Raw genomic sequence first — 24909 nt, forward strand, 5'->3', positions numbered from 1 at the left:
CGCTGACAGATGTCTTACCCCTACTCTAGCAGCTTCTTTATCATGTGCAAAAACTGTTTCTTGTATTGAGACAGGCTGTATGTGGCCAACCAAGTAAAATCACTTTGACATCCCTGATTTCACTTCCTCATTTCCACTGAAAGAAGCACAATATTTGAACTTGCGTAATGGACGCGAACCTACAAAAGCAAAGGTCAAGTAAAGTTCCACGTCACTCAGAGCCTTAAACATCACATTAACAGCAGCACAGGCCGTGTCCATCAAACCTCTCACTGCCGGAGCCGTCTCGCTCCTGACAGAACATGTAGCACAAATGCAAAAAGAGTGTACGCGCACTGGTGACCTCACCGATTTCATAATTCACCAGCGCCTTTTCTGACATCCCGCTACATGAGTAATAATGTATAGGACAGCTTTCTGTGGTTATATAATTTTTCTCTGCTAAGATGTAGTGAGTAGCCCAGATTCTGTAATATTTCATGTGTGTTATACTGTTGCTTGCCTCAGTTTCGTGTTTTATGGACAATCCTCAAGTGCTGTTCTTGTTTTTTCAGTTATTATTCTAGATTTTTAAAAATGTTTTGCATAAGCGGTAATTCCTGCTAAATATAATGTATGGCTCAGTGGCCTCGAATAACCTTTTCTTTTTTTGAGATTGAGTTGAAATTGAGCACGTGGTTCATTTGCAGCACCACTGATAAGAAACCAAACCAATGAGGCGGATCGATGCAGAGTGGAGGAGGAGAAGGGTGGAAATGAGGAGAGAGGAAAGAGAAGAGAACAGGAGAAGCAGATTCAGAGAGAAAGACATGAGCTGAGAGGAGGAGGAGGAAACCCTTGTGGAAGGCAGAGGGTACTCTCTGACAGATTAGGGTTATGTAAATGAATGGGAGCATTTTGAGTGTGTGTATTTGTGTGTGCATATATATTTATATATATGTGTGTGTGTGTGTGTGTGTGTGTGTGTGTGTGTGTGTGTGTGTGTGTGATGTGTACATAGATGTGGCCTCTAGTCAGTTGTCAGATGTGCCTTCAGCTGCTCCTTTTATGTCAGATTGCAATGGAGGTAGTTGGAGAATGCAATCGTCTAACGACTCTTTTAATCTGCTTAAATGTTCTTTATGTAGTGTTAGAACGGGTCACCTCATTTAAATCTGATTCAAGTATCAAAATCTTGTCAGTAATTTAAGAAATGCTGCTATGCATTCGTGTCAGAATAAGAAGCAACATCTTTCCTTCTCAGTTTGAAGAAAAAACGTTTTCAAGTATAACTGAGGTTCACCGATGGACGGTGGTAAACATAAAATTGTGCTAACTGCAAGGGAACTTGTAAGGTTAGGTGCTGAAAGCTATGAGTCACAGTGACGGTAACGGTTATCCAAAGCACCTTATGCCCATAAATTATTAGGATGCTGACTTTTAGGAATATTGTACCTCAGTCATAAAACATGTTCTCAGAGTTCTCAAGAGTCGCAGATCTTTAAAATTCAAATCAAAGTTGAAGTAAACACAAAAATTAGCCAGTAGACTTAAACTGTTTTTATGTTTCGTATGACGATGGTAAAGAAAGTAAAAGCATACATGAAAATGTGATTAGCATTAGCTAGCTAGAACACTTCTGAGTGTTTGATACAGAGGTTTTGTCTATGTATATAAAATGCTGGAATAAACATTTCCCCACTTATAAAACATAATATAACATAATATGTTATAACCTCGAATCTTTTTGCGAATCTTTACCATTCTTCTCTGCACGCCTTCCAGAGCTTTGTCAAGTTGGGCCAGTATTCGCACAGTATTTATACTTCCTGAAATATTTGATAGGTTCAAGCCAGAGCTGTGACTTGGCCACTTTATGTTTATGTTAACCGTTGGCCCAAAGATATTATGCAGTGCCATCTGACTGTGGTAATGCCTGGAAGTGTAAAAGCTGAATATGAAATTGGGTCATCTAACAGCTGTCAAAGGCTGCACATGTGCCGTCATTGTTAATTACCCAATGATTTGTTGAGTAAAAAGAAATGTAAAATTAGACTGACTAACAAGGAAGTTAGTAAGAACATCCCTAGTCACTAAGCCCCTTAGTCAATGTCTTGACTGTGTGTTGAGGGTCATTGCCTTGATGGAAGAACTTTCTGCTCAGTCTAAGATCATGAGTGCTCAGGTGACATAATGAATTTTAAAAACACACACCCAACAACATGATGCTGCCACCGCCGTGCTGCACTGCACGGATGGTACTGTGCAGAGGATGAGCGCTGGCTTAATTCATCATATATAATATCAAACTTAAAACGGCATCTAAACCATTCAATCCCAGATCAGGTGCTCTTGTTGCACACAGTCACTGGACTCCCAGGTGTCTTTTGCGAAAGGAACAGGCGCTACCTCAAAACAAACACTATCTCTACAGACACTACAGTTAAACTGTAGCAATCTAACTAAAAAGTGGATATCTTGTTCTTGTTTCTCCCCGAAGAACCTCTGCCTTTCTGTTACAGGCTTCAAGCATTTAAAATAGTCCTGAAAAAAATAACACTGACATTTGGAAAGTATAACAAATGCATGCAAGCCCCAGGTGTGTGCTGGTCTCGGTGTAGCCACATACAGTACTTTCTGTGGGGAGGCACTAATTAGCTTTGGCATCCCTACTGTTTTCCCTGCATGCAGGTACTATTACAGCACATGAGTTGCATTCGGAGTCATTATCACCTCGCAGTATGGAGTTTAATATGTGGTGTGGCCTCAGAGCAGGCAGGGATTATTTCCATTTGTTATTGTGCAGCTTCGCCCTGCATGTGTTACCCTCTTTATCTGGCTTGTCCTTAAAATAGGACACATACAGAGGGTTGGGTCACAGGCTCGTATGAAAACCATCTTTTTTTTATTCCTTGAGTGGCCTCAGTTGTTGATAAGGCCTTTCAGAGAGAACAGGACAAGGGCATGTATTCACACAGAACCCTGGTGGTGCTACAGTGTTTATGTGTTACTTTTAATAACAGGGAAGACGTTTGTACCTTTGTGACTCTCTCTGGGTCAGCTGATATTGATTCAAAAGACGGACTGTTTCCCTGTCTTTATCACGTTTGTACTTCAGTCTGCTTTACATAAGCCCTTTAAAAGACAAAGTGGCTATTCATGATGCCACTTTAAGTGGTCTCAATTAGGTAGGAATAGTTAGCTAATGCCACTTCTAGATGATGTTCAAGATTATCTCTGGAATTTAAGGCTTTGTCAGCTCCCAGGTTAAGATAACAGCATTTAGTACCTGCACTTTAAACTGTAGAACAGTTCAAAATTTACACAGTTTTAAGCTCAACTTAATATCAGCTTCAAAGACATTATTGTATATCTTTGAAGCTCATATCATTAAGAAATGGGGGGGGAAAGAAATCCAGCAGAGGCCTGAGAGATGCATCAGTGAAGCCTCATCAGGAATGGTCTCAGTGGAACGTGGCTGTCAAGAAGCCATTCTTAAAGAAGATTACACAAGAACTGCACTGAAAATCAGTCGGGTTGTGATGCTGCCTCGCTTTTCGCTTTTTAGCCAAGATATTGAGCGTAGGGGGAGAAAAGTGTATCGCGTTCCACAGTCAACTTTTTGACCAGTGTGACTGCATCGTCTGGACGCTTGTAGAGTTTTGTGGCTGTACTCGACAGTGTGAGACGCGACAGTTGATGTGAAAATAACAAACAGAATGGCGGTATTATCAGTTAAAGATATATTAGAGACTTGTATTTTGAAGAGCTACTGGGAAGCTGAAAGGAGGTTGAATGTTCTTTTTTTTCCTTTTTTAGGTGGACAAAAACTCTGCTCTGGCTGCTGATTCTTCTCAGTCTCGGTTCAGTGCATGCACCAGCTGCTGTTTGCCTGACAGTGGAGGTCTAAATGTAGGCTAACAGGAAGGATGCTAGGATATCAAAAATAAGACATAGCTCTAAAAAAAAGAATTAAAAGCATCCCTGCTTCTTCGTCTTTTATCATGACGTATGTTCTGTTACTTTCTTACTTTCGCTCTGTGTGTGTGTGTGTGTGTGTGTGTGTGTGTGTGTGTGTGTGTGTGTGTGTGTGTGTGTGTGTGTGTGTGTGTGTGTGTCTGCAGGCCTCAGTTCTGAAATCATTATCAGAAAGAGAAAGTTTTACAAGACTTTTGAGAGTGCAATTAAAGCGAACACGTCTCTGGCAGAGTGGTGGTCGGCCGCCTGCGAGTCAGTCTTGAAGCGGCCGACAGAGAAAGAAAAGCAGATTGTGTTTTGCTATAAGTGATTAAGAGCAATTCAAAGGAATGTAGCAGGTGATTCAATAGCAGAGTATTTATAATTCACGACCAGCCTTTGTGCTTCCCTCTTCACCAAATGTGATTCAATAATGAATCGGAGCTTACGTGTGGTATCAATTTGCAGTGTATATAAATGTGCCTCGCAGTGGTAGACAAAGGCGTTCTGATAATATTTATTCCTATTATGGAAAACGACAGCGCTGACAGCCAAACACAGAAACTGTGAAGAACTCAAACAAAAACGGGAACAAAGGTGACGAGGTGACGGAGGGTACACAAATGAGACGGGATGGATGCGAGGCGATAACAGGGAAGTTTCGAATAAACCTGAAGCAGTTGAACAAGAAAACAAAGAAACTGACGCGGAGCTGTTTTGACTCCCACTTTTTTTACGCACTTAAATTAAACATCATCGTTCCTCCCAAATCAGACGCAGCAGCAGAAGAACACACAGAGCGGCTTGTGTTTACAAGTGTCTTAAGTTGACTGATGTAAGCTACACCTATCTGTCTATCCCTGGAGACGAACCAGATTTTAATAGAGCGTGACACTGAGATATTGTCAGACTAGAATAAAGCGGAGAGAGGTTTTTCCTGATTGCCCGAACCAGACTGTGGCTCTCAGCAGGCAGTGGACTGTTGATAATCCTTAATTAGAAAATAAATTCCAGAGGCAGGAAATTGTCCCATCCTCTCCACACCTGCACCGACTCAAAGCCGGCGGGGGAGGACTCAGCTGTTTTCTCTCACAAATCGCTCCATTTAGCTCTCTGTTGGCGAGCAGGACGAGCGTGAAATGGCAGCGTGCAGGGAAAAGCGGTGATAGTTGGGTTTTTTCCTCTTCTTGTTTGGCGTAGTGAGATCACATAGATTGACATGCAGCGATGTTCGCCTCTTTCAGCCGTTGTGCTTGAACTCACTGTCAGTTTCTGCCTTGCCATGTCTCAGATTCACAGGACTTTATTTTCGTCCCTGATTTGATTCTGTTCTTTAATTTTGTCTTTTTTCTTTTTCCTCTGAGTGGTCATCCAGCACAATAAGCCACTCTTCAGTGTGTTTATTTTACCCAGTGCTGTGAGCTCCTTATTAGACCAATTTACAGTGGATTTGCTCATCTTGACAGCTGAAAGAGAAATCCAGATTTGAGGCTTGATGATAAAAAGAAAATGATCTGGCCTGCGTGCATTTCTCCAGTCTAACTTCTTTACCCCCTGTCTTTTATCTCACATCTCTGCAGCATAAAGAACGTGACACCCAAAGTGGGTGCTGAGGAGACCCACGACGCCATTCGGCGAGCCTTCGACGTGTGGCAAAGCGTGACGCCACTGCGCTTTGAGGCTGTGCCCTACAGTGAGCTGGAGAGGAGCAAGAAAGACGTGGACATCACCATCATCTTTGCTTCAGGTTTCCACGGAGACAGCTCACCCTTCGATGGCGAGGGGGGCTTCCTGGCCCATGCCTACTTTCCAGGGCCGGGAATAGGAGGCGACACACACTTTGACTCAGACGAGCCTTGGACGCTGGGCAACCCCAACCACGATGGTAAGGATGGTAAATACACTGTTGACCTTCATGGTTTCATCAGCTTGTCGCAAAAATACAACAAAACCAGACGTCAGTCATAAAACAGTGGCTTTTATTGAGTATTTACAACAAAATAGTCCCAGCAGCTCGACCAGAAGCCAAACTGCTGACCTTACGCATAATAAGCTCCTGCTGCTAATTCGTTTTCTGCAGAGACATGGCAGCCAATAAGGTTTAAAACGAGTTTAATTCACACACAGAATGTCCATAAAACACAAACTCGTCACACTGTTAATTAGTCCTTGGCTGTGCGTTCATTTTTAGTTAACGTTAAACAATGTGTAATGCTCAGAAGTTGCTATCGATTTCAGGTAACCTGCAATGACGTTAAACACACATCCTTACTGTGGAGTATTCTGCCCTTTTTTTTTCACTCGCCTGTTTTATTTCACCAAAAGTGGACAGAAATGATCGACACAGGATATCGTGATCCCTGAGGTGCGACACAGGATTTCCCGCGGCCTCGCATCCAAAACAGTAAAACAGGAAATTGTTTTCCAACCTGTCAATGTGGCTTTACAGATATAGTTACAGGTTTAATACTTTTATCACATTTACTACATATTTACTGTGGTAATTGTAAAGGTAAAAGTGTATTTTATGTTCAGTACGTCTGCACGGAGCCATGCGTCGTGATGCTGTTGGTTTTGCGGGGTCAGGTCACTACTCATTCCTTGCTCTGCTGTGATTTACAACTGTGATTTGCTGAGGCTTGTTGCTTCATCTCGCTTTCTCAAAGCAAATACCACCCTCATTGAACAACAGTAATCATATCCCCTCTCACTCTGCGCCGATCTCAAGCCCGTGCCCTTGCTGAGTACCTGCCCTTGGAGCCTTGCAGCCCGCCTTTAGCGGGGTCTGCATGCCATGTGTTCTGCATGGTGCAGTCTGAGCAGGCGCGTTGCCGTCCAAGTCGTTGTGCTGATATGCAACAGGTCTCCACTTGTGTTTTTTGTGTATTAGTGGCAGACAGTCCTAGGTGAAACTCTGAACTCTGTGCACCCTTAAGCGAGAGTCAATGAAGAGCGAGAGAGGGTGGAAAGAAAGGTCTGCAAAGATGATCCAATCACAATAAGATTTGTCCGAGTTTGCAAAAGATGGACGTACCTCTGCTTGAATCCCTCATTAAATTCTAGGAGCTGATCCGCCCTGCTGTCAGCGAGTCATGAGCCAAAAAACAATAGCAGTGGTAACCGATGCAGCGCCAAGGATGAGGGACACAGGGACACTTAAGAATGAGGGACACAGATGAAAAAAAAATATAGATACATAAAAACAGATGAGATTCCTAGCGGGAAGGCAGCGGAGATAACAGCAAGCAAAAGAGAGGATAACAGAGAGAAACACAGTGTCATTAGACAAATATTGGAAGTTCAAGCGCTCATAAGAGAGACAGAAGGAGAGGGAAAGACTGAATGAGCAGCGTAGTGAGGAGTAAAGAAAACATTTGAAGAGGAAAGGCAAGAGAGGGAGACGAGTGGGAGCTGGTGAACACTACTTTGGAAATCAGAGTAAGTAACTTGCTGTTGAAGACAGAATTTTAAGTTGGAGCGGAGGGGCATTGGCAGGTTCAGACAGAACAGAGTGAACAGCTTTTCTTTAAGCTTTGATCGATCAGTGTGACTCTCTATTTAGGATAACGATAACCTCTAGTAACCGTCGACAATGCTGGTTGTTCATTCTGCGCCACTCTTTGACACGATACATATGTATTAACACGCACATGAGCACACGCGAAGGTAAAGACCCGCACGTTACCCACGCACTCACGCGCACGCTGACAAGCAGCTGTCACTGAAGGCCACGATTCTAGCAGACACGTTCTGTTCCTCCCCTCAGTGCAGTATTAATACAGCCCTGCTGTGGCCCACACTTCTGTGAAAACATCCCATAATGCAGGCACTTCTATTACGCTCTCTCCAGCTTTTTTTTTTCTTTTTCAAATGGGAGTGTTTACTGGCTGAGTCCTGACTGCTCGCCGTGGCGGGGGCTGCCCTTATTCCTGTATGACGGCTGGCGTTACATTTAGATGAGTTTTGAAGAAGCACACAGCTCAAAGCTTTTTTCTTTCTTATCCTGAAATGTAACAATCCCTATGCCAAAAACTATTGCAAATATCAGGCTCTGTATCGCTCTGCCAGATTGTTTTTCTCGTCTTGGCACGGTCGCGAGGCTTTGAGCCATAGTGTAGCTTTTGGCAGACGAACACTTAAAAACTGTAAGATAATAGTACCGCAAGCAATAACGCTACAACTTCAGTACTAATAATTAAACATAGTCCTGTTTCATTGCACCGCGTACTGTTGCAGCCAGTGTAGCTGTGATCAGATTAATGTATCATGACACAATCTCTGCAGTATTGCTTCAGTTAGTGGTGTTTTTATTTCATCTCGTAAACACATAAAGTCTGAACTCTTTTGTTCTGGCCATTTATTTGCTCAGCTTCCCAGAGATGAAAACAAAAAAAAAGAAAAAGTAAAAGAGAGCATGTACTGTATTTTAAGGCATTTACAGTTACTCCCGTGTTTTTGCATCCTTATACAGTAGATGGATGGTAATGGATTATAAAGTGTCACGTAAGTGCAAGGTCCTTGCTGTCAAATAAAGGCAAAGAAATGATAAAATGTGTTTGTGCTAACAGCTCAATGAGACTGAAAGCTCCTCAGATGCCAGAAAAACTGCACAGAGGTTCTAATGATGGAGACTAGAGAGACGAGGCTCTGTGGAGAGTTGTCATAATCTTGCTTTTACATGGATTTTATTGGCCAGTGCAGTACATTTCTGAGCTTTCTGCACTGGCACTGCTGCTGTGTCGATATTCCTCCTCAAACAATAGGCAGACAGGTGGTCTTACGCTGAAGTGATGCTTCCTAGATTATGACTAATGTGTAAAATGGAAACGATGCAATGCATTTACAAAGAAATATCTCCAGAAGCATTTTTTTTTCATGTCATGTCATCGTAAGTCAGCCTGTTGGCTGACTTACGATTTAAGAGCCAAAGATGCGAAACTCAGCTCGCTTTTGTTTATCTGGAATCGGCGGCAGTAAAATCACGCACGCAGATGTTCATTTTAATCTAGATGTTGTGGCGGCGGGGATGGATAATTCCATATATTTCCAGTGCATGCTATTTCAAGGATTTGTAATCCATCTCTGATTCATCCCACACTTTGTAAGAACAGCTGGGAATGATGTAATGTTTGCTCAGACCAGCACATGATTTTTAGCTTTTCAGTTCCTTTTTTCATCCTATTTTCTTTCTTTCAGTCTCCTCTCCCTCCTTCTTTGTTGTGTTTCAAAGTTACAATCCCACACAGGCACACATCAGAGATGAGCTGCTGTCTGGTAAGCTGTCATACCTAATCCTCCCCCTGCACTGTTGTCGAGAGAAAAGAAAAATATCAGTCATCAGGGCGACTGTTGCCAGCGTCACACCGTCAGTGTTATTGTTGTTGTTTTGGACAATGGTGTCACAGATGCACGCTGAAGGATTAATCCCTGTTTGCGCTGAGACAAACACTTGCATACATGTGTGTTTAAGTACTCACATGTACAGTTCCACTCACACTCCAGCACAGGTGTTGATGGAAAAGTTTCATTCAGTGTGATTTTTAGCACATGTTGGAGAGTGATTTATTCAAGACTAGACACTGATTGGTTGCTGTCTGACAACCACTGGTTGCTAGGAAAAATTGGTATTCCCTACCCAGTAGGCGCGTGTTTGCTGGAGGTCACTTTCTGTTGCTACTGAGGTATGTGGTGCAACACCGAAAACCTCCTTGTGATTGCTTTGGTCTCAAGCACACTTGCCAACTTTTTGCTAAGTGGTAGAGAAACTGCAAAAAATGTGATGCAAACTGGAAACAGAGACCATTTGCTTTCAATGTAAAAGCTGTGCCTTAGAGGGATGTTGGTTAAATCATTAAGACACAACTTTAAAAGCGAACAACTGCATCCCTACCGCTCCGTGGTTATAGCAAGGGTTAGAGTTATCAGTCATAGCATATACATTTTATGTGCCGACTTGTCACTAAGTCTTTGTAAAGTATTTTGTGTTTGGACATTGGTTGTTGTTTTTGTGATCAAGAAATGTGTTCAAGTTTAGCTAGCGTTAGGCTACCATGACCAAGAGTTCTTACAATAATCTGATGATCAAATTTGTGTTATAAGTACTACACCATAAATGCTTTGGTCTATATATTAGTATATGGTCTATATGGTAGAGTGCCATAACAACAGTTCAGTGTAATCTTTGAGGGAGTCTTGATATACAGTAGCTAACATGCAGCTGTTATGTGTGTTTGATTTTGGTACATTTATCACAAAGGAGAGAAGGTGGCGACTCTAAATGAAAACACACTAGAAAAGCTACAACCACGGCAGCGTGACAAAAGAAAAAAAGAAAACCGTGTTGTACCTGAAGATGTTTCTGCCAAAATTTAAATCTGTTTTTCAAGCTAAGAATTCTAAACATCTGCTGCCTCAAGCTTCCCTAATATCAGTTTTTGCGCTAAAAAGTAATTCATTAAGAAAGTGATTTATACATTAATGGATCCTGAATGTGAAAGTAAACAAACCAAGGCTGTGCCAGACCATCTGTGGAGACTCCACTTTCACCCACTTATTAGCTGTTTGCTCGCTAATAACATCATGTGGGGGTTTTTGAGAGTCGTGTAAGTGGCCACTTAAACATTTGCAGGTCTAGTTTTTACTTGGATGTAACCAAAATCAAAAATGAGAGATTTTCAGTTCTCATTTTCAAGTCTAATGCATCTCTGAAAGAGTTGTTTATCACATTTTAGAGGAGCCAAATGCTGCGTTCTGTAACCAACAGTGCAACGCTGTATTAAAAACTAAACGGTACTTTGAGAAATAAGCAGAGGTCTCCAAGCTTCCTTTTAGTGTGGAAATGGACATAATATTAATTACAGTCATAACGCGAGCTTGTGGTTGCTTTTTGGAAGAAGGCATGTTCAGATACAGTTTAGGATGATGAAAAAGTGAAAAGGCATTTTGAATATTAAGATCTAAGGGTTTTGAGTTCTTTACAGTAGTGCTGTGCCATATCATATTGTCCATGATGATATAAAAGTGCCATATTTTCGTGTCCTGCTATAGCAGTATCATGTGTTTTCATGTTCCCAACAACAAGACAAGCCCTGAAATGTCTGAGAGCGAGAGCATCATCTCAGCCTCTAATAACAATCTAATAAAAACAATCCTCTCACACATCACAATACTGCAAAATATGCAGGAGAACTGTTCCCACCAAAGGCGAGACAACAAACACGTGGTCGAGTAGAACACGGCTGCGACATAAGGAGGACATGCTAGTCGCCGCCGACGTGCAACCCAAAAGTAAACAAGTGACTCAACCGTGCATCTCTGGAGTTGCGCTGCTTAAGAAAGGAGGAGCCAAACGGTGGAAATTACTGATGCAGTTACACGGTGGCAAAATGAGGGCTTTAAGCAGCTGGATAAAGAGCTCGAGACAACATACAACATCCCTGATTTGCTTACATTTATTAATGTTTCTGCCTGAAAGCTGCAATCCCTGCTAAATATTGTATTTTATTTTTCTACATCATCATAAATGTCAGTGCCACAAATTTCCTTTGATGCTGGATCACCCATTCCTGCTTTATAGTATTAGCATGGCCGCAACATTTTTATAGTGTTATGTTTGTAACTTCACGCTGACCTGTGTCGACTGATGAAAGAGTTCTTGCAAGACTTAAATGAATTTGTTTCCCTTTTTAATTTTTCATCCTTATAAAGGTGCTATGTCACAACACATGAATTGTTAGCATACAGATATTTGGAAATTAGACTGTGTTTGCTTGTAGCGGGATTCATGTCATTGATTCAACTCTGGAGAAGTTACTCTCATCCGGCCGGTGTTATCGCTTTTTTGCTTCACCCTAAACCCTCTCCTCTTCCTTGCAGCGAGCAGACTCAGACACAGATCATATCGCACCTTTACGTGCAGGGTGTCGTGCCTTAAAAGAGCGCGTGAAGGTTGTTTGACACGGCGCTTTGGTGAGATCGCTTTCCTAGAAGCCTGTGTTTAAAGGGCGTGTCTGCCTCTTGTGCTGCTTTCAAACAAACATTGCTTGATTTCTTTAAACAACTCTGGTTAAAACACCTTAACAATCACCTCTAACAGGGACAAACGGTAAATTGGACATATGCAGCCTGATGATTTGTGTATGATTTGATTAGTATATCCATCCTGGAGTGCGGCTAGCAATGCTGTTATGTAATTTTACCTTAAAGTGGGATACTGGAGATCTCTTTCTCTCAATTGGTGTTGTTACTATCTCTGCTCTGCTTTGCAAAAACCCCGTGGCCAAAAACAGAGAGAAGTGCTCCTGGAGTTCCTGCAGCTGCTGTACACTCCCCAAATGCCTGGCTTAAGAGCCCGATGGATGGATGAATGGCTGTAAGAGATCGATAGATGCAGGGATAGATGGAGGCATAAGAGAACGGGCTAAAGATGTCATAGGGTACAATCGAAAGGAGAGCGGAGGGTGGATGTGAAAATTATGCCGGGAGGATAAGAGGATTGCGTGAGACATCATGGAAAAATAAATAAATTTAAAAAAGGGGGGGGGGAGTGCTGGAGGGCAAAGAGGAGAAGATTGGAGGGATTTGGTATGAACACATGATAAGGAGTAAAGAACTAGAACTGGAGATGGAGATGATTAGATTGTCTCTTCAGCAGATCTCAACATGCCGTGACCACATTTGCAAAAGTTGTTTTATTTACTTATTTATTTATTTTTTGACAGTTTTTCCATTTGTGCACCAGGAAAAAAGAAAGATGAGGCAAATAAGCATCAACACTCATCTGTGCTTTATCACGAGGTCATCGTCGTGGGCTGAGGCCGCTGTGTTTTCCTTTGTGGAAAAACCAAAAGCGATTGATGCAGGAACAGATAAGATGTATTCCATTTAGACTTTAAGTCGCAGAGAGGCTGACTGGATTTGAGGGGAAAAAACCAACAAAAAAAACCAGCCTGGCACTAAAGAAACATTTCATCACCTTCACTGCATACCATGACTGTACACAAACACCCAGTTTCACCCGAGGGTGACTTATAAGGCCTGGTATGTCTTCAAGGACCTCCAGCCTTCGCTAATATCAGGGGAAACTATGTAACAACACAGCATGAAGGCTAGACCTACACACAGGAAATGAGAGATTCCAGCGCATTATTATGTTCTTCACCCTTACCCCCCAAAAATGAACCGGAGGTTAGAAAAACACACCCTGGCCAAGGAAAAATACACCAAGAATTTACATTTCCAGGTAGGAGGATTAGAAAATTTGGGGTGTTAGTGGGGCACTTGATAACCGAGTGAAGGTTGGTTGATGGAGTGGACGTCGGGATCGACACATTTGATTGATGGTCTTGGAAGAAAGCTCAGATCCCCGATGACATTCGCCAAAACAGTTTATCATCGACGTCTGGTCCTTGTTATCCAGTGGTGCATTCAAAGCAGATGCCATTTTGGGTTTTTTTTATTTGTTGTTGTTGTTGTTTTTACCAGCTGACGATGAAAGGCGATAGATTTTTAGGCGTCTCCACGGCAGGCAGAGCTGGCATTGTTATGTGCAGCAGCCCCTGTTGAGTCAGGGTACCGTAACGAATGAGAAAACAGAAGAATACACACACACACATAGAAAAAAAAAAGAGATGTTAGAGCAGGTAGAGTACAAGAGAGAGAAAAGGAAGAGTAGTTGAGGAACTGAAGAACATATGGTGTCCTTGCAGGTTTATTTTTAGGCTACTCCTACTGGGTGATGAGGAGGAAGCGGTGCGCTCTGTCTTTTCCACCCCGTTTCTCTTGTTCTCCTGTTCCTCGCTTTCATTCTTGCACTGGCTCTGTCCATTAGGTTCAGTGGGTTTGGCTGGCGTAGCACTTGATGTGTTTCCAAAGCACTGTTATAAAGCTGTTAAAATAGTAATGGCTACAATACAAATCAATCCAACAACAAAAATAAAAAGCAGTTATGATTCAGATATATGGGTGATTGCGTATCCCGAAGCCAGAACCCGAGGAACCCAGTTTATTTGCTTGATTGACTCGCTGATATTTCCTTCTGGCTGTGGCGGCAGAAACATGCTTAATGGGCAGCACTTGCCGGGATTGAAGAGTCATTTTGCCTCGTTGTCCAGACATTAAAATGACAATATATATTTTTCCAAATGGGGAAGTTCTCTGCATGTTGTTTGGACAACGTTTTGGGAAGGTTGGCCTGTCTGCTGTCAGGCTACGGTCTTTCAGTCTGTACGCTCCTATGGTCTTATTTTAGATTTCTTATCGGGTTTTTATTTATTTATTCTTTTTAAGTCTCCTGCAGCATGTTTGGATTTGTCATTCCACTCCAGCAAGTGATGTATTTCTATTTTTCTTCCCTCGTAATTTGGTCTAATTTCCAAAGTGGCGTCTCCTCTGTGTTTTGTGGCTGGCTCAGGTTTGTGATGTCAGGAGCTGGCTCGGGGATTCCTTTGCCTGTTTACTTCAGAGCAGGAAAGGGCGTAAAGTCATTCATTTGATAAATAACTTTGTTAGTTAAAAGTGACATGTAGTGGCTTTCTTCCCTAAAAGCGAAGTGTGAGTTTGACACTCGAAAAAATATTTAAGTCCGAAATGCTGACTTTATGTCCTTAAAACATGCAATAATTTCCAGAATATTTCAGCAAAAATTCCAAAAAACTATTTGAGAATGGAGTGTTTATTGAACCTTTTGTCAAAAAAGAAACAAAATGAAATAGTAATTTGCACATATGAGTTTTAATTTGGTATGTGTGGTAAAGTATTGTGCAGATTATTCAGATTGTTTTAGAGGAGGGTGAAAAATGATGCTGTAGAAGTCTCAGAAAGTCACAAAAACACAAACACTACCGTATCCCATATGATACATTTGGTCTTATAGGGTCAAGGTTTTAACTTTTTTTCCATGTAATTTTGTCATATAAGTACAATCTAAAAAATTACAGCCGTCAGATTAAGGAATCTGATCAAATGAAATGTACATAATTGGTTTACATTCATTTTACACCGAGCATCTTTTCCATAATTATTGATAAATCAAAAAGTTGATTGACCAAATACCCAACACTTAAAATGCTAGGCCTAAAGCAAGTAAACCAGTTCTGACCAACTAATTGATTGAATATCAAATCACTTGACCAATCATTAACACTTAGTGCTGTAGGCCCCACCCCCCAAGGTTGCTTAACTCTGGTTCCTGATGGATCTTCTGCGGAGGCGGGGTAAGCCTGCACAGATTTCCAGCATTTTCTCAGCTGTTTTATTTCTTCTAAATCTGAAATGAAATGAGGTATGATCTGAAACCTGTTCTTCATTTTATCTCCCTTGAGCAGCTGCTTTTTTTTTTTTAAAGGGTCAAATTATTTACCTGGATCTTATTTTACCTCCCGTTCCTGGTTCCAGGCCAAACTCACCGGGTTCCTCCAGAGGTTCCTCGTCCTCCAGAGACGAAACATTGATTAAGCCTTTGGATGCTTTGATTTGTGTCCCACTGACTTCACCGGATAGACTAGAGGCTCGTTGCTGACTAAAACACGGAGCACTGTACGCCGAAGCAAAGGACAGTGGCTTTCACGGTCCATTTCCAGCATGAATCAGAGTCTGTTCTCGTTGGGCTCTGGTGCTCTGCAGTGCATTGTTCAAGTAAACGAGTAAATTAATTGGCAGCATACTCCTGTACTGGAACCAGACGCAGCTCTGAAAGTCTCAGGAAAAAAAAAGTGTTGTTTCCTCAGGATCGCTAATAATGTGAAATACTGTGAAAGCCATTAACTCGCAAGTGCAATTTGAATTAGCGTTGAAGCCCTAATGGTGTAAAATGACCATTTTAGCCTTTCTCAGCAATATTTAGTTAAATGAAAATTCATCAGTTTATTTTTTTCCTTCTGTATTGTTTTGTTTTGTTAATAGGGGCTGTTTCTTTTTAATTACACAACTTATGTCTGATATTTACAGGATAGTCCAGAAAAGTTCTTTCAAGGTTGTCCCACTCACAAAACTGCACTTCATCATCTGCCAGTTTCTATAAAGAATTGTAATCTTTCCTGTGCCCTTCAGTCTCTGTCTTTGTCCTATCTCCCCTGCTCTCCTGCTGCCGCTCTCTATTTCCCAGATGGAGAAAATAAATGGGGAGATTCAGATGTGGGTTCTTTTTTTCTTACCCGAGGAATAGATCTTTATCTTTTTACTGGAAACACGTGTACTCGTGAATCTCGAGGACATCAAACAGGGCTGTTTGGGCAGGTGGTAGGAACTGTATCGATGGCTGGGTTGCTAGGTTTGTGGGAGGACACATGCTGTAAAACAGAAGAACAGAAATGTCCACACACATATACAAACCCAGTGCAGTGGTGCTACATATGAGGCAGTTTGTCTCTTGCATCATGGACGGAAGTATTTGACAGTATGGTTTGAAACGGTTGCCTGGGAGCACGATGAATAATATATAACCGAATACATGCATATACACAACACTGTGCGAGGCATATCTGTGAAATGTGATGTAATACATACAGATGAGTATGTTAAAAGAAAAAAGTAAGAGGTTAATGGGGTTTTATGCCCCCGGCTTTGGCTCTCAGGCAACAATAAAGCTGGAAGAAAGTTGGCACTGGGTGAATGTGGCACACAGGAGCTAATAATGCAGCGAAATCTCAAGTTAATTGTCTTGTTTTACAAAAGCGTGTCACTTATATAAGCGGAGTTAAGTGCAGAAAATAACGTTTGCAAATTAAAGCATTTGTCTTCATTTTGTCCAGCCCACTTCTGAATTTAAAGTCAGGCCACCGGAGACATCAATATGACAGAAAGGACTGGGATCCTGTATCTGTTTTAGTCTGACAGATTAATGTACAGCAAGTAATTAAAGAATGCCATGAAAGCTGCACTGCACTGTTACAACCATGGGCTGTAATACAGGCGTTAGATTATGTAGCCACCTCGTCTCTGGATCTTCTTTTTACTAGTTCTTGAATTTGCCAGGTGCAGTATCTTTAGCACACCGAATATTATGTATCTGTTTGAAGAGGAAAAAAAAGCATTCACCGAATAGTTTTTCCACTTTTTCCCAAAGAAAATGAAATAGAAAGACAAAGACAGCAGAGAGATCACCATGTGTTCCTGCCCACTATGGCTGCCACTAGAAATAGACGGCTGCCTACTGACAGCAGGATAAACTTCTACGTGGGTGGCTGTGCTCTCTTCTGCCCCCACACATGAATACGCTCACGCACACACTTAACACTCTCAGAGGCAAACAAATCGCACACCTCGGGAGGCTCGCCCTCCCACAAGTCAGTCAGATGCTGTCATAACCTCATACCCATAATCCTCGGTAAACAAAAAGTGTAAACAAACCTGGCCGGGGTTCGTTTTGTTCTGAAGACACTCTTGAAACAGTACCTCTTGCGTCTGCTCTGATGTGCTGTGCACATTTTCTTTGTATTTTAAGGATGGGAGTAGCCGTGTCGCCATCAGGGTTTCTCAGGGGAGGTTTTTTTGTAATGTGTGGGTATGTTTTAGGATGGCTCGTGCATCAGTGCATCTCAGGCTTTGTTACCAAACTTTTGAAGAAGGTAAAATGCTGCAGCAGGTGAACTGAAAGTGCTGAAGTGTTAGGCCTGACTGAGTTGGAAGGGAGGTGCCAAGCTGAAGTGTAAGGCATTAAATAAATGATGGGGATTTCAGTGTTTGCCACAGAGTTAGTCCTTGTTTGTGGTAATAGTCAGCTGGGTGTATCATTTATTATAAACTACATGACAACTTCCTCTCCAGCCAGTTCCTGGTCCTGTGGACGGGCTCCACCGTCTTGACGTGCAACTGTTGATTTAAGACCTTGTTCTGGTCTGCAGCCTCGGTGAGCTCAGCGCTGTGGCACCGGCTCTCCATCTGCCTCAGGTTCTGGATGGAGTGGCCCTCAGCTCGCAGCAGACCTCCAGAGCAGAGCAAGGACTAGTCTCCAGCTGCAGTCCAAGATGGTGGTGCTGGAGTCTGTCCAGCTGCTGGACGACAGATACAAAACAGCTAGATGACACTGAGGACCACCACAACAGCTACTTGGAAAAAAAAGTTAGAAAATGCACTCGGGCATGTGTAAAAGTGTGTAAAATAAGACAAAGAAGAGCGTCAGGTGAATATGCAGAGGGATGGCAAAAGCGACTATTGTGCCTTCTTCTTCTTTAATCAGGAATTGTGATTACCTGCAAGGCTACAAGAAGGGCATGTTTAAAACACTGTAGGCATGCTGATGCAGCCAGTATTTTTCTAGTGTTTTTTAGCTTTATTTCAAATTGCAAAGCGAGGTCTGAAACTTGTTTGCACCATTTTCATGGCTGTTTGCCGCCTGCAGTGTCTATAGGAACAGACCGCCAAAGGATGTGCAAACACACACATGCATACACCATCGCTGCACTTACCATGGCAAATGCATTATTAATGATTAATGATCACAATGAAAATACACACGCATCCCCGTCTCACTCACAGGTGCTGCACAGAGATAAACATGACACGAATAAAAGATGTTTTTCTTTGGCAGCGTTTTTGTTTTTTTCTTCCTCCTTTCAGCTGGTTTATTTATCTTGAGTCCACTGGAACGGCCAATTTTTTGGATCCCTGGCAATGTTCCCAACACCGAATTTCAGTCTGTAGCAGTCTGTAAATAAATAATTACTCTAGTGTACATATGTTGCTCACGTCAGCTGGGCTTTGTTCTCTGACACGCTTGTGAGAATTAAGGGTAATAGATTCAAAAGCACAAGTGTTGCTCAGCCAGGGTGTCTACAACCTAGAGAGAGAGGACAGACAAAGAGAAAGGCTAGACTATAGGAGTGTTTGAATAACTCAACAACACTAACATGGAGGTTAATCAGTTTCCACTGCTCTTTGCAGTGTTTTTTAAATATGAAAGCAGCTCATCTCATCATTACGAACAGTATTCAGATTGTGTTGTGGCTACTTTGGCTACTAAACAGTCTCTTTCTGTTATATAATTGAGTACTGGAAGAGTGGTGTTACATTTTATTTGTAAATTGTACCCACAAGAAACCAGCATGGGGCAAAAGTTTCAGTCTGACGCTTTGAAATCTTGTTTTCAAGTGTTTGTATTTGCAATACTTGTGAGCTGATTTGGTGAAATGCACAGAGTGGCGCACAGCGTGTTTCTGTATTGTCCTGCGAGGGTGTGTTGGAAGTATTGAGGGTGTGAATGTGAAGTGAGCAGAATGCAGCTATTGTATTTTGGCTGCATTCTTCACAATGGTCACTCTGTCAAATCAGGCGCACAGCTCTGGCTTGACAGCCAGCAGAGGTCTGCGTGCCCCAGGCCCTCTGAGCCAGGCACTGAATCACTGGGCTGAGATCCTCTGGCAGCTTGTCAGCACAGCATAGTACTCCTGGACAGCCAGTGCTCTCATTGACTCACACTCGGTTTTACTTTCTCTGCTGCCTCTGTGGACTCGCATATCTCCAGCTTGGTTCCCTGTCAGGGCTTCTCTTGTTTCCAGTGACGTACTGAGTTGGACAAACAGCATCCTGTGTCGGTATCGTGAACTTCACCCCAGCTGGAGGACAACAGCTGATTTCTGTTTTTTTTCCTCCTTTCAGACAGTAAACTGTACCTGTTCTAGTCAAGCACTTTTTAAAAGGCTAAGGTTTTTTAATAAACCTTATTAGGTTAGCATCTTTAAGGGTCTGCATGACTAGTATTTTGACACAAACGCAATTTTGTTAGTACAGCTACTTGACAATGCGATTGTATCCTCTCTCTACCTTACATGTTCATGAAGGCTGATGACACAGTACACCCTGCATCAGTACCTCATTGGGTCTCCATTGCAGTTGTTGAAAGTATATGTAGCTCTGTTTGAGTCTTTATGGATGGGAGAAATGATTAAATGGTTAAAGTCTTGTCTGATAATGTCACCTTACACATGAAACATGTAGTAACCACTACATCACATAGCTACTGATTTTATTGTAAGAAATTGATAAATAAATAGTTCTAACAATTCTTAGTTAAAGTATAAAGTCATAAACTTATGGGTTAAAATTTAATGGAGAAACATAAAAATGATGGATAAACAATTGAAATAGTCAACTAAAGGTCACGTAACAGCTAGTTGATGGAAATGCATAAATCGTTAGAACACCTAAAGGTGATGCTTAAACTGTTGAATACTAATATATAGTTAAAATTAGCAAATAATTAGCTAAGAATTAATGACTAACGAGCTGAATAAACACATAAACGCATAAACAACAGAAGTAATGAACTGCAACAGCACTGAATAAACAGTTGACACGTTTTGCTAAAATAATGCACAGACAGTTAAAATAATAATAAGCTAAAGTCATGCACAAATAGCTGAACTATTAAAATAGCTAATAATTAACTAACAGTACAGTAGTGCTTAAGGAACTGAAGTAGTTAGCTAAAAGTCATAGCTAAACACTGATGAATAGTTTGACTGTAATGTAAAAACAGTTAAAGTCAGTAGAAAAAAGCAAAGGAACCAGAAGGGATTATGCAGCCAAGAGATGGCAGCTAGGATGAGCTAACGTACGCTTAGCTTCTTTTGTTTAAAACAGTGTTTTTCTTACTTCATAATTGCGCAGGTTCAGTGTCACACTTCCTTGGTTAACTTCTTAGACCTGGACCTACAATTTAGGCTTAGACAAGGCTTTAAAAACAACTGGTGAGGGCTGCTTTAGGTTCTGCTGTGACTTCCGTATGAAACCAAGGAACCAGTGTCCTTGCTCTTGTTTCTTGTGCTCTGTCAATCCACCAGAGACGCTCCTGAGGTGGCAATTAACATCCTTTTGCATTTACTTTACTGTGCAGTGCTGCTTCTTCGAACACCACTCTTGAAATCATAGTGTCAGCCATTCAGGGCGCTGTGGGAGCTGAACAATAGGAAACATTTGTGATCCCCTGAGACAAAGAGAGTGCTTATGCTTGCTTACACTCGGACGGCACAATAACAGCTGTGTTTTCTAAAGAAAGGGTGGGGGAGTTAGAATTTTGTTCATCTCTGCTGGGTGCCCTCTTCACTGTAATAAAACAAGTGAGAGTTGTAATTGCTTTGTTTGACACCTTTCACTAGCTTGATGTTGATGTGTAGTTAGGAGTCACAGGGGATGCTGTGTTTTTGAAAACTTGGTCCTTTGGTGGCGTTTGGGATTTGTACAGTAAAAAAGAAGCACAAGAATGTGATAACGTGAGAGCTGGGAGGGATAAAGAACAAGGTACACTTACAAGTGGGCTGACTGCTGGTCACCCAGGCTTGTAGCTTACATCAGATGTCATGTATTGAGTGAACCACGGGCACTTAGTTAAGCAGTAAGCAGGCAGGAAGGGTTATGGGCCCCTGGAGGCTTTTGCTGACAACCTGAGCTATTACTGCAATTGAACAGTGGTGACCATAGTGTGTGTTCATCTCCAACCCTACGCAGTCTCTCTGCACTCCTCGCGGTAAGTTCAGGGAGAGCAGGTAGAGGTTTCTGCGTTTTAATCAAAGCCCCTGCTTACTGCACATCCTGTGGGCAAAGATTGTAAATCTCCACTTTCATTCCAATTTCAATTTTTTTAATTTCATTTTTCTTTTCTTTCTCCTCGACCCTCATTAGCAGCAACCTTGACCCTATCCTGAGCAGTGTGGGCAACACTGCAGCTGCCGCTTGATCGTTGCCCACTTAACAGGACAAAAAACCAAAAAACCTGCTGAATCATTTAACACAAGCAGATTTTTATTACTTAAAACTCATTCATGTGCTAAATAAATACTTGTCTTTTTTTGTGCTGAAATCTTGCTCAAATACGCAAACAGCACACATCATAACGATGACTCACCGCACAATGAAAATACAGGACTCAAATCCCCCCAATCCAAAAACTGTGACCCTCTGTGGATTATCGCACAAACCCTGCACAGATTTGTAATGCATTTCATCTCCTGGCATTGTTTTCTTCAACTGCATCCTCTATTTTCTGCGTTATTATTTTGTGTTTGGGGTTGCGATTGGGCCACTGACAGTAGAGCGATGTTATAAATGCCAAGGTCAGAGGTTGGAGTCGTGTAATTCATCATTTTCGTCTTCTGTGATTGAACGAATACTGGAGCACTCTTACACGATAGTACACTGTCCCGAACCTTATCGTTTTCCTCGCCTCAGGTTTTTTCTATTTCTTTTTATCATCCTTCTCCCCCCAGTTTCCCTCATGTAGCTATCACTCCAAACGCCCTTTCTCCTTGGTTTACTTCACCTTTTTTATCTCTCTATGTATCCACTATATCAAATCTTTGTCTCCCCCCCTCTGTTTCCTCATTCTATAACTTTTTCTCTCACCTTCATCTCGCTTGGTTTCCCTCCTTGTGCACTGCTCTTTGTTTCTTTCATCTGGCTCCATCCTCTTCATCTACCCACGTCTGTCTAGGCGTCACCATTTTCTCTCTGGGCTCTCTGTAACTTCCAGCTGATAATTAGCCAGGCGGTACAAACTGCCTTAGCTTTGTTTGTGGCCCCGGGGTCGACAGGACATCCCCATCTAACACAACGTGACTTACATAAGCAGCCGAGTCAAAGCGACGACACTGACCTCAGAGGGACCCGGGAGGCAGGAAGGCTGACTCAAGATTGAGCGATGGAACGAGATGGAGACGGAAAACGACAGAGACAGTTCTTCACTTAAGTCGTGCAACTGATGACCTGAGCATCTGTAGTGTCAGAACTCGTTGTGCAATAGCTCTCATATACTGTATTTCTCAATAAAACAGTCTATGATATATATATATATATATATATATATATATATATATATATATATATATATATATATATATATATATATATATATATATATATATATATATATATATATATATATATATATATATATATATATATATATATATATATATATATATATATATATATACATATATATATATATACATACATACATACTGGGACAACTTACTACAGTCAATATTTTTTACTTTGTGACTGCCTAGTCTGTGAAAAGTTCCACATAAATAAACCTTTACTTGTTTACTAATAACCTTCTGGGTACTAAGGATCAGGTACGATGAGGTGACAGAGATCTGGTGTAAATGTAGTCGCATTAATATTACATATACAGTCAATAATTCCACTTTACTCACATATGATGTCAAAACGTGCTACACACATTTTTTTAACACTCCTCTGAGCTTCAAGTCTTTTTTGGTAAGAAAAGAAAAAGAGGTCAGTGAGTCAGTGAGTGCTGATGCGGTCAGTGAGTTATTAATATGATTTATGAAGTCAGAAATGATGCCAGTTAGTGTGGGTAAATCAAGCAAGCACGTGTACAGCTACACTAAGATCAAAATCTCTTCACAGACCACCATCACATTTGTGTGCTGTAACTCTACCGGCTATTTTCATAGAATTAATTTGATTTTTTCATTTTTTTTTAGACTTAATTGTTCACTCTTACCCTTCTGCTTCCGCTGCTATCCCAGGAAACAACTCGGGCGGGGGGTGGAAGATCTTCAGCTGCAGAGCTGGCTCGCCCGATTTCCTCCTCTAATAATTCCTGAATCACTTAGCTGTATCTCTCTCCTCTTTATCTCCTTTCTTTCTCTCTGCCTCTCTTTATTTGCTATAAACCACATCTTCAGACACTTGTTCAATATTACAAGCTTGCATAAATTTTGCCTCAATTTCTACACTTCTCTAACTTTTACAAGCCATCTATTTTCATTGGACGACTTGGACTGAAACCCGAAGCTGTTTCAGCGAAAACCTGGGTATTAACGCAAGAGCTTTCCATCACGCCTATAAAGACCTGCTGACATTTATACAGTCAAATATCATTCATGAGGTCCCAATTAACCCGTTTCTCTGTTGTAGCCTTGTCCGTAAATTCCTAAGTATCGCACTGTACCTGCGATGAAGAGATCTAAATCTCAGTCTCTGTATCTGCTGATGCGTTTTTCATGTGACAGATTTGCAGCAGATAAGTGCCTCACTTTCGTAGGAACACCAATGAATAAGTGATGCTTATCCCCACTGAGTCTTGTTGCGATAAGGGGGGAGAAGAAAAAAAAAGCAAAGGTAAAACTGAAGAGAGATGGCAGCTTGGAGAGTGCAAAAGAAACCCCCCTCAAAACACATTAAATCCTTTTTGTTTTTTTCTTCCAGCCATTTTCTTCCACTAATCCAGGTTAGCATCGCAGGACGAGAGGCAGGGCACACCCTGGCCAGTCTGTCGCAGGGTTAACACAGACAGACAAGCTCAATTTAGAGTCACGAGTTGGCCTAACCCCATCTTTGTCTTTGGACTGTGGGAAGAAGCCAGAGTATCCAGAGCATACCCTTTTTGCTGCGAGGTGATGGTGCTCACCCCATATTTTTTTGTTTTTGACCAGTTTGACTCTAAACTCCAGCCGACCTTTGTCTAACTGCTATTACATTTTCATGCATAACGGTAAACCATAACTTTTTGTGTCTGACAGCTAGGAAAAAAAGCTTTCCTTTGAAGTTCAGCAATAACATATTGCAGCGTAAGACGTCTCATTGGAATCAGGTTAATAGTTTCCCACAGACAGCCCGTGTATAGCCACAAATAATAGAAGACGTAGCAGTCTAACCCTAATTGTATGATGATGAGCTTCTTTATGGGTCAGATTCAAAACGCTGGCAGAACATCAGAGAGGAGGATGAGGAGGACTGGTTTTTGTTGTTGTTTTGGTTGCCAGTGACGTAAGTTGAGGAATAGGAGGCTTTCAATCCCAAATATCTCAGCTTTAATACAGCTAGGGTTGGGCTGGGGTTTGGCTGTTAGCCACAGAGAGTTTCTGAGTCGAGAGGTCAAGAACCCAGTGTAGTCTTCAGCTTACCGCAGCTAGAGACTAATTACAGTTCGCAGGGTTGCCTGTGCTCTTTGAAGTGCACTTGTATTTATTACACGTGTATGTGTACGAGCCTGTGTTTCTGTCTGAA

General features: G+C 41.7%; 1 protein-coding gene across 2 annotated transcripts in view; it reads left to right on the forward strand.

Moving 5' to 3' along the window:
- The window catches only part of mmp16a (matrix metallopeptidase 16a (membrane-inserted)), a 76129-nt gene that overhangs the window by 23581 nt on the left and 27639 nt on the right, over nt 1-24909 (forward strand). For both annotated transcript variants that reach the window (XM_026179200.1, XM_026179201.1), the window contains one exon: nt 5517-5821. In XM_026179200.1, coding sequence (XP_026034985.1) covers nt 5517-5821 — 305 coding nt within the window. The remainder of the gene's footprint in view (nt 1-5516; nt 5822-24909) is intronic.

The sequence above is a fragment of the Astatotilapia calliptera genome, chromosome 9, assembly GCF_900246225.1.
Source record: "Astatotilapia calliptera chromosome 9, fAstCal1.2, whole genome shotgun sequence".
NCBI classification, from domain to species: Eukaryota; Metazoa; Chordata; class Actinopteri; order Cichliformes; family Cichlidae; genus Astatotilapia; species Astatotilapia calliptera.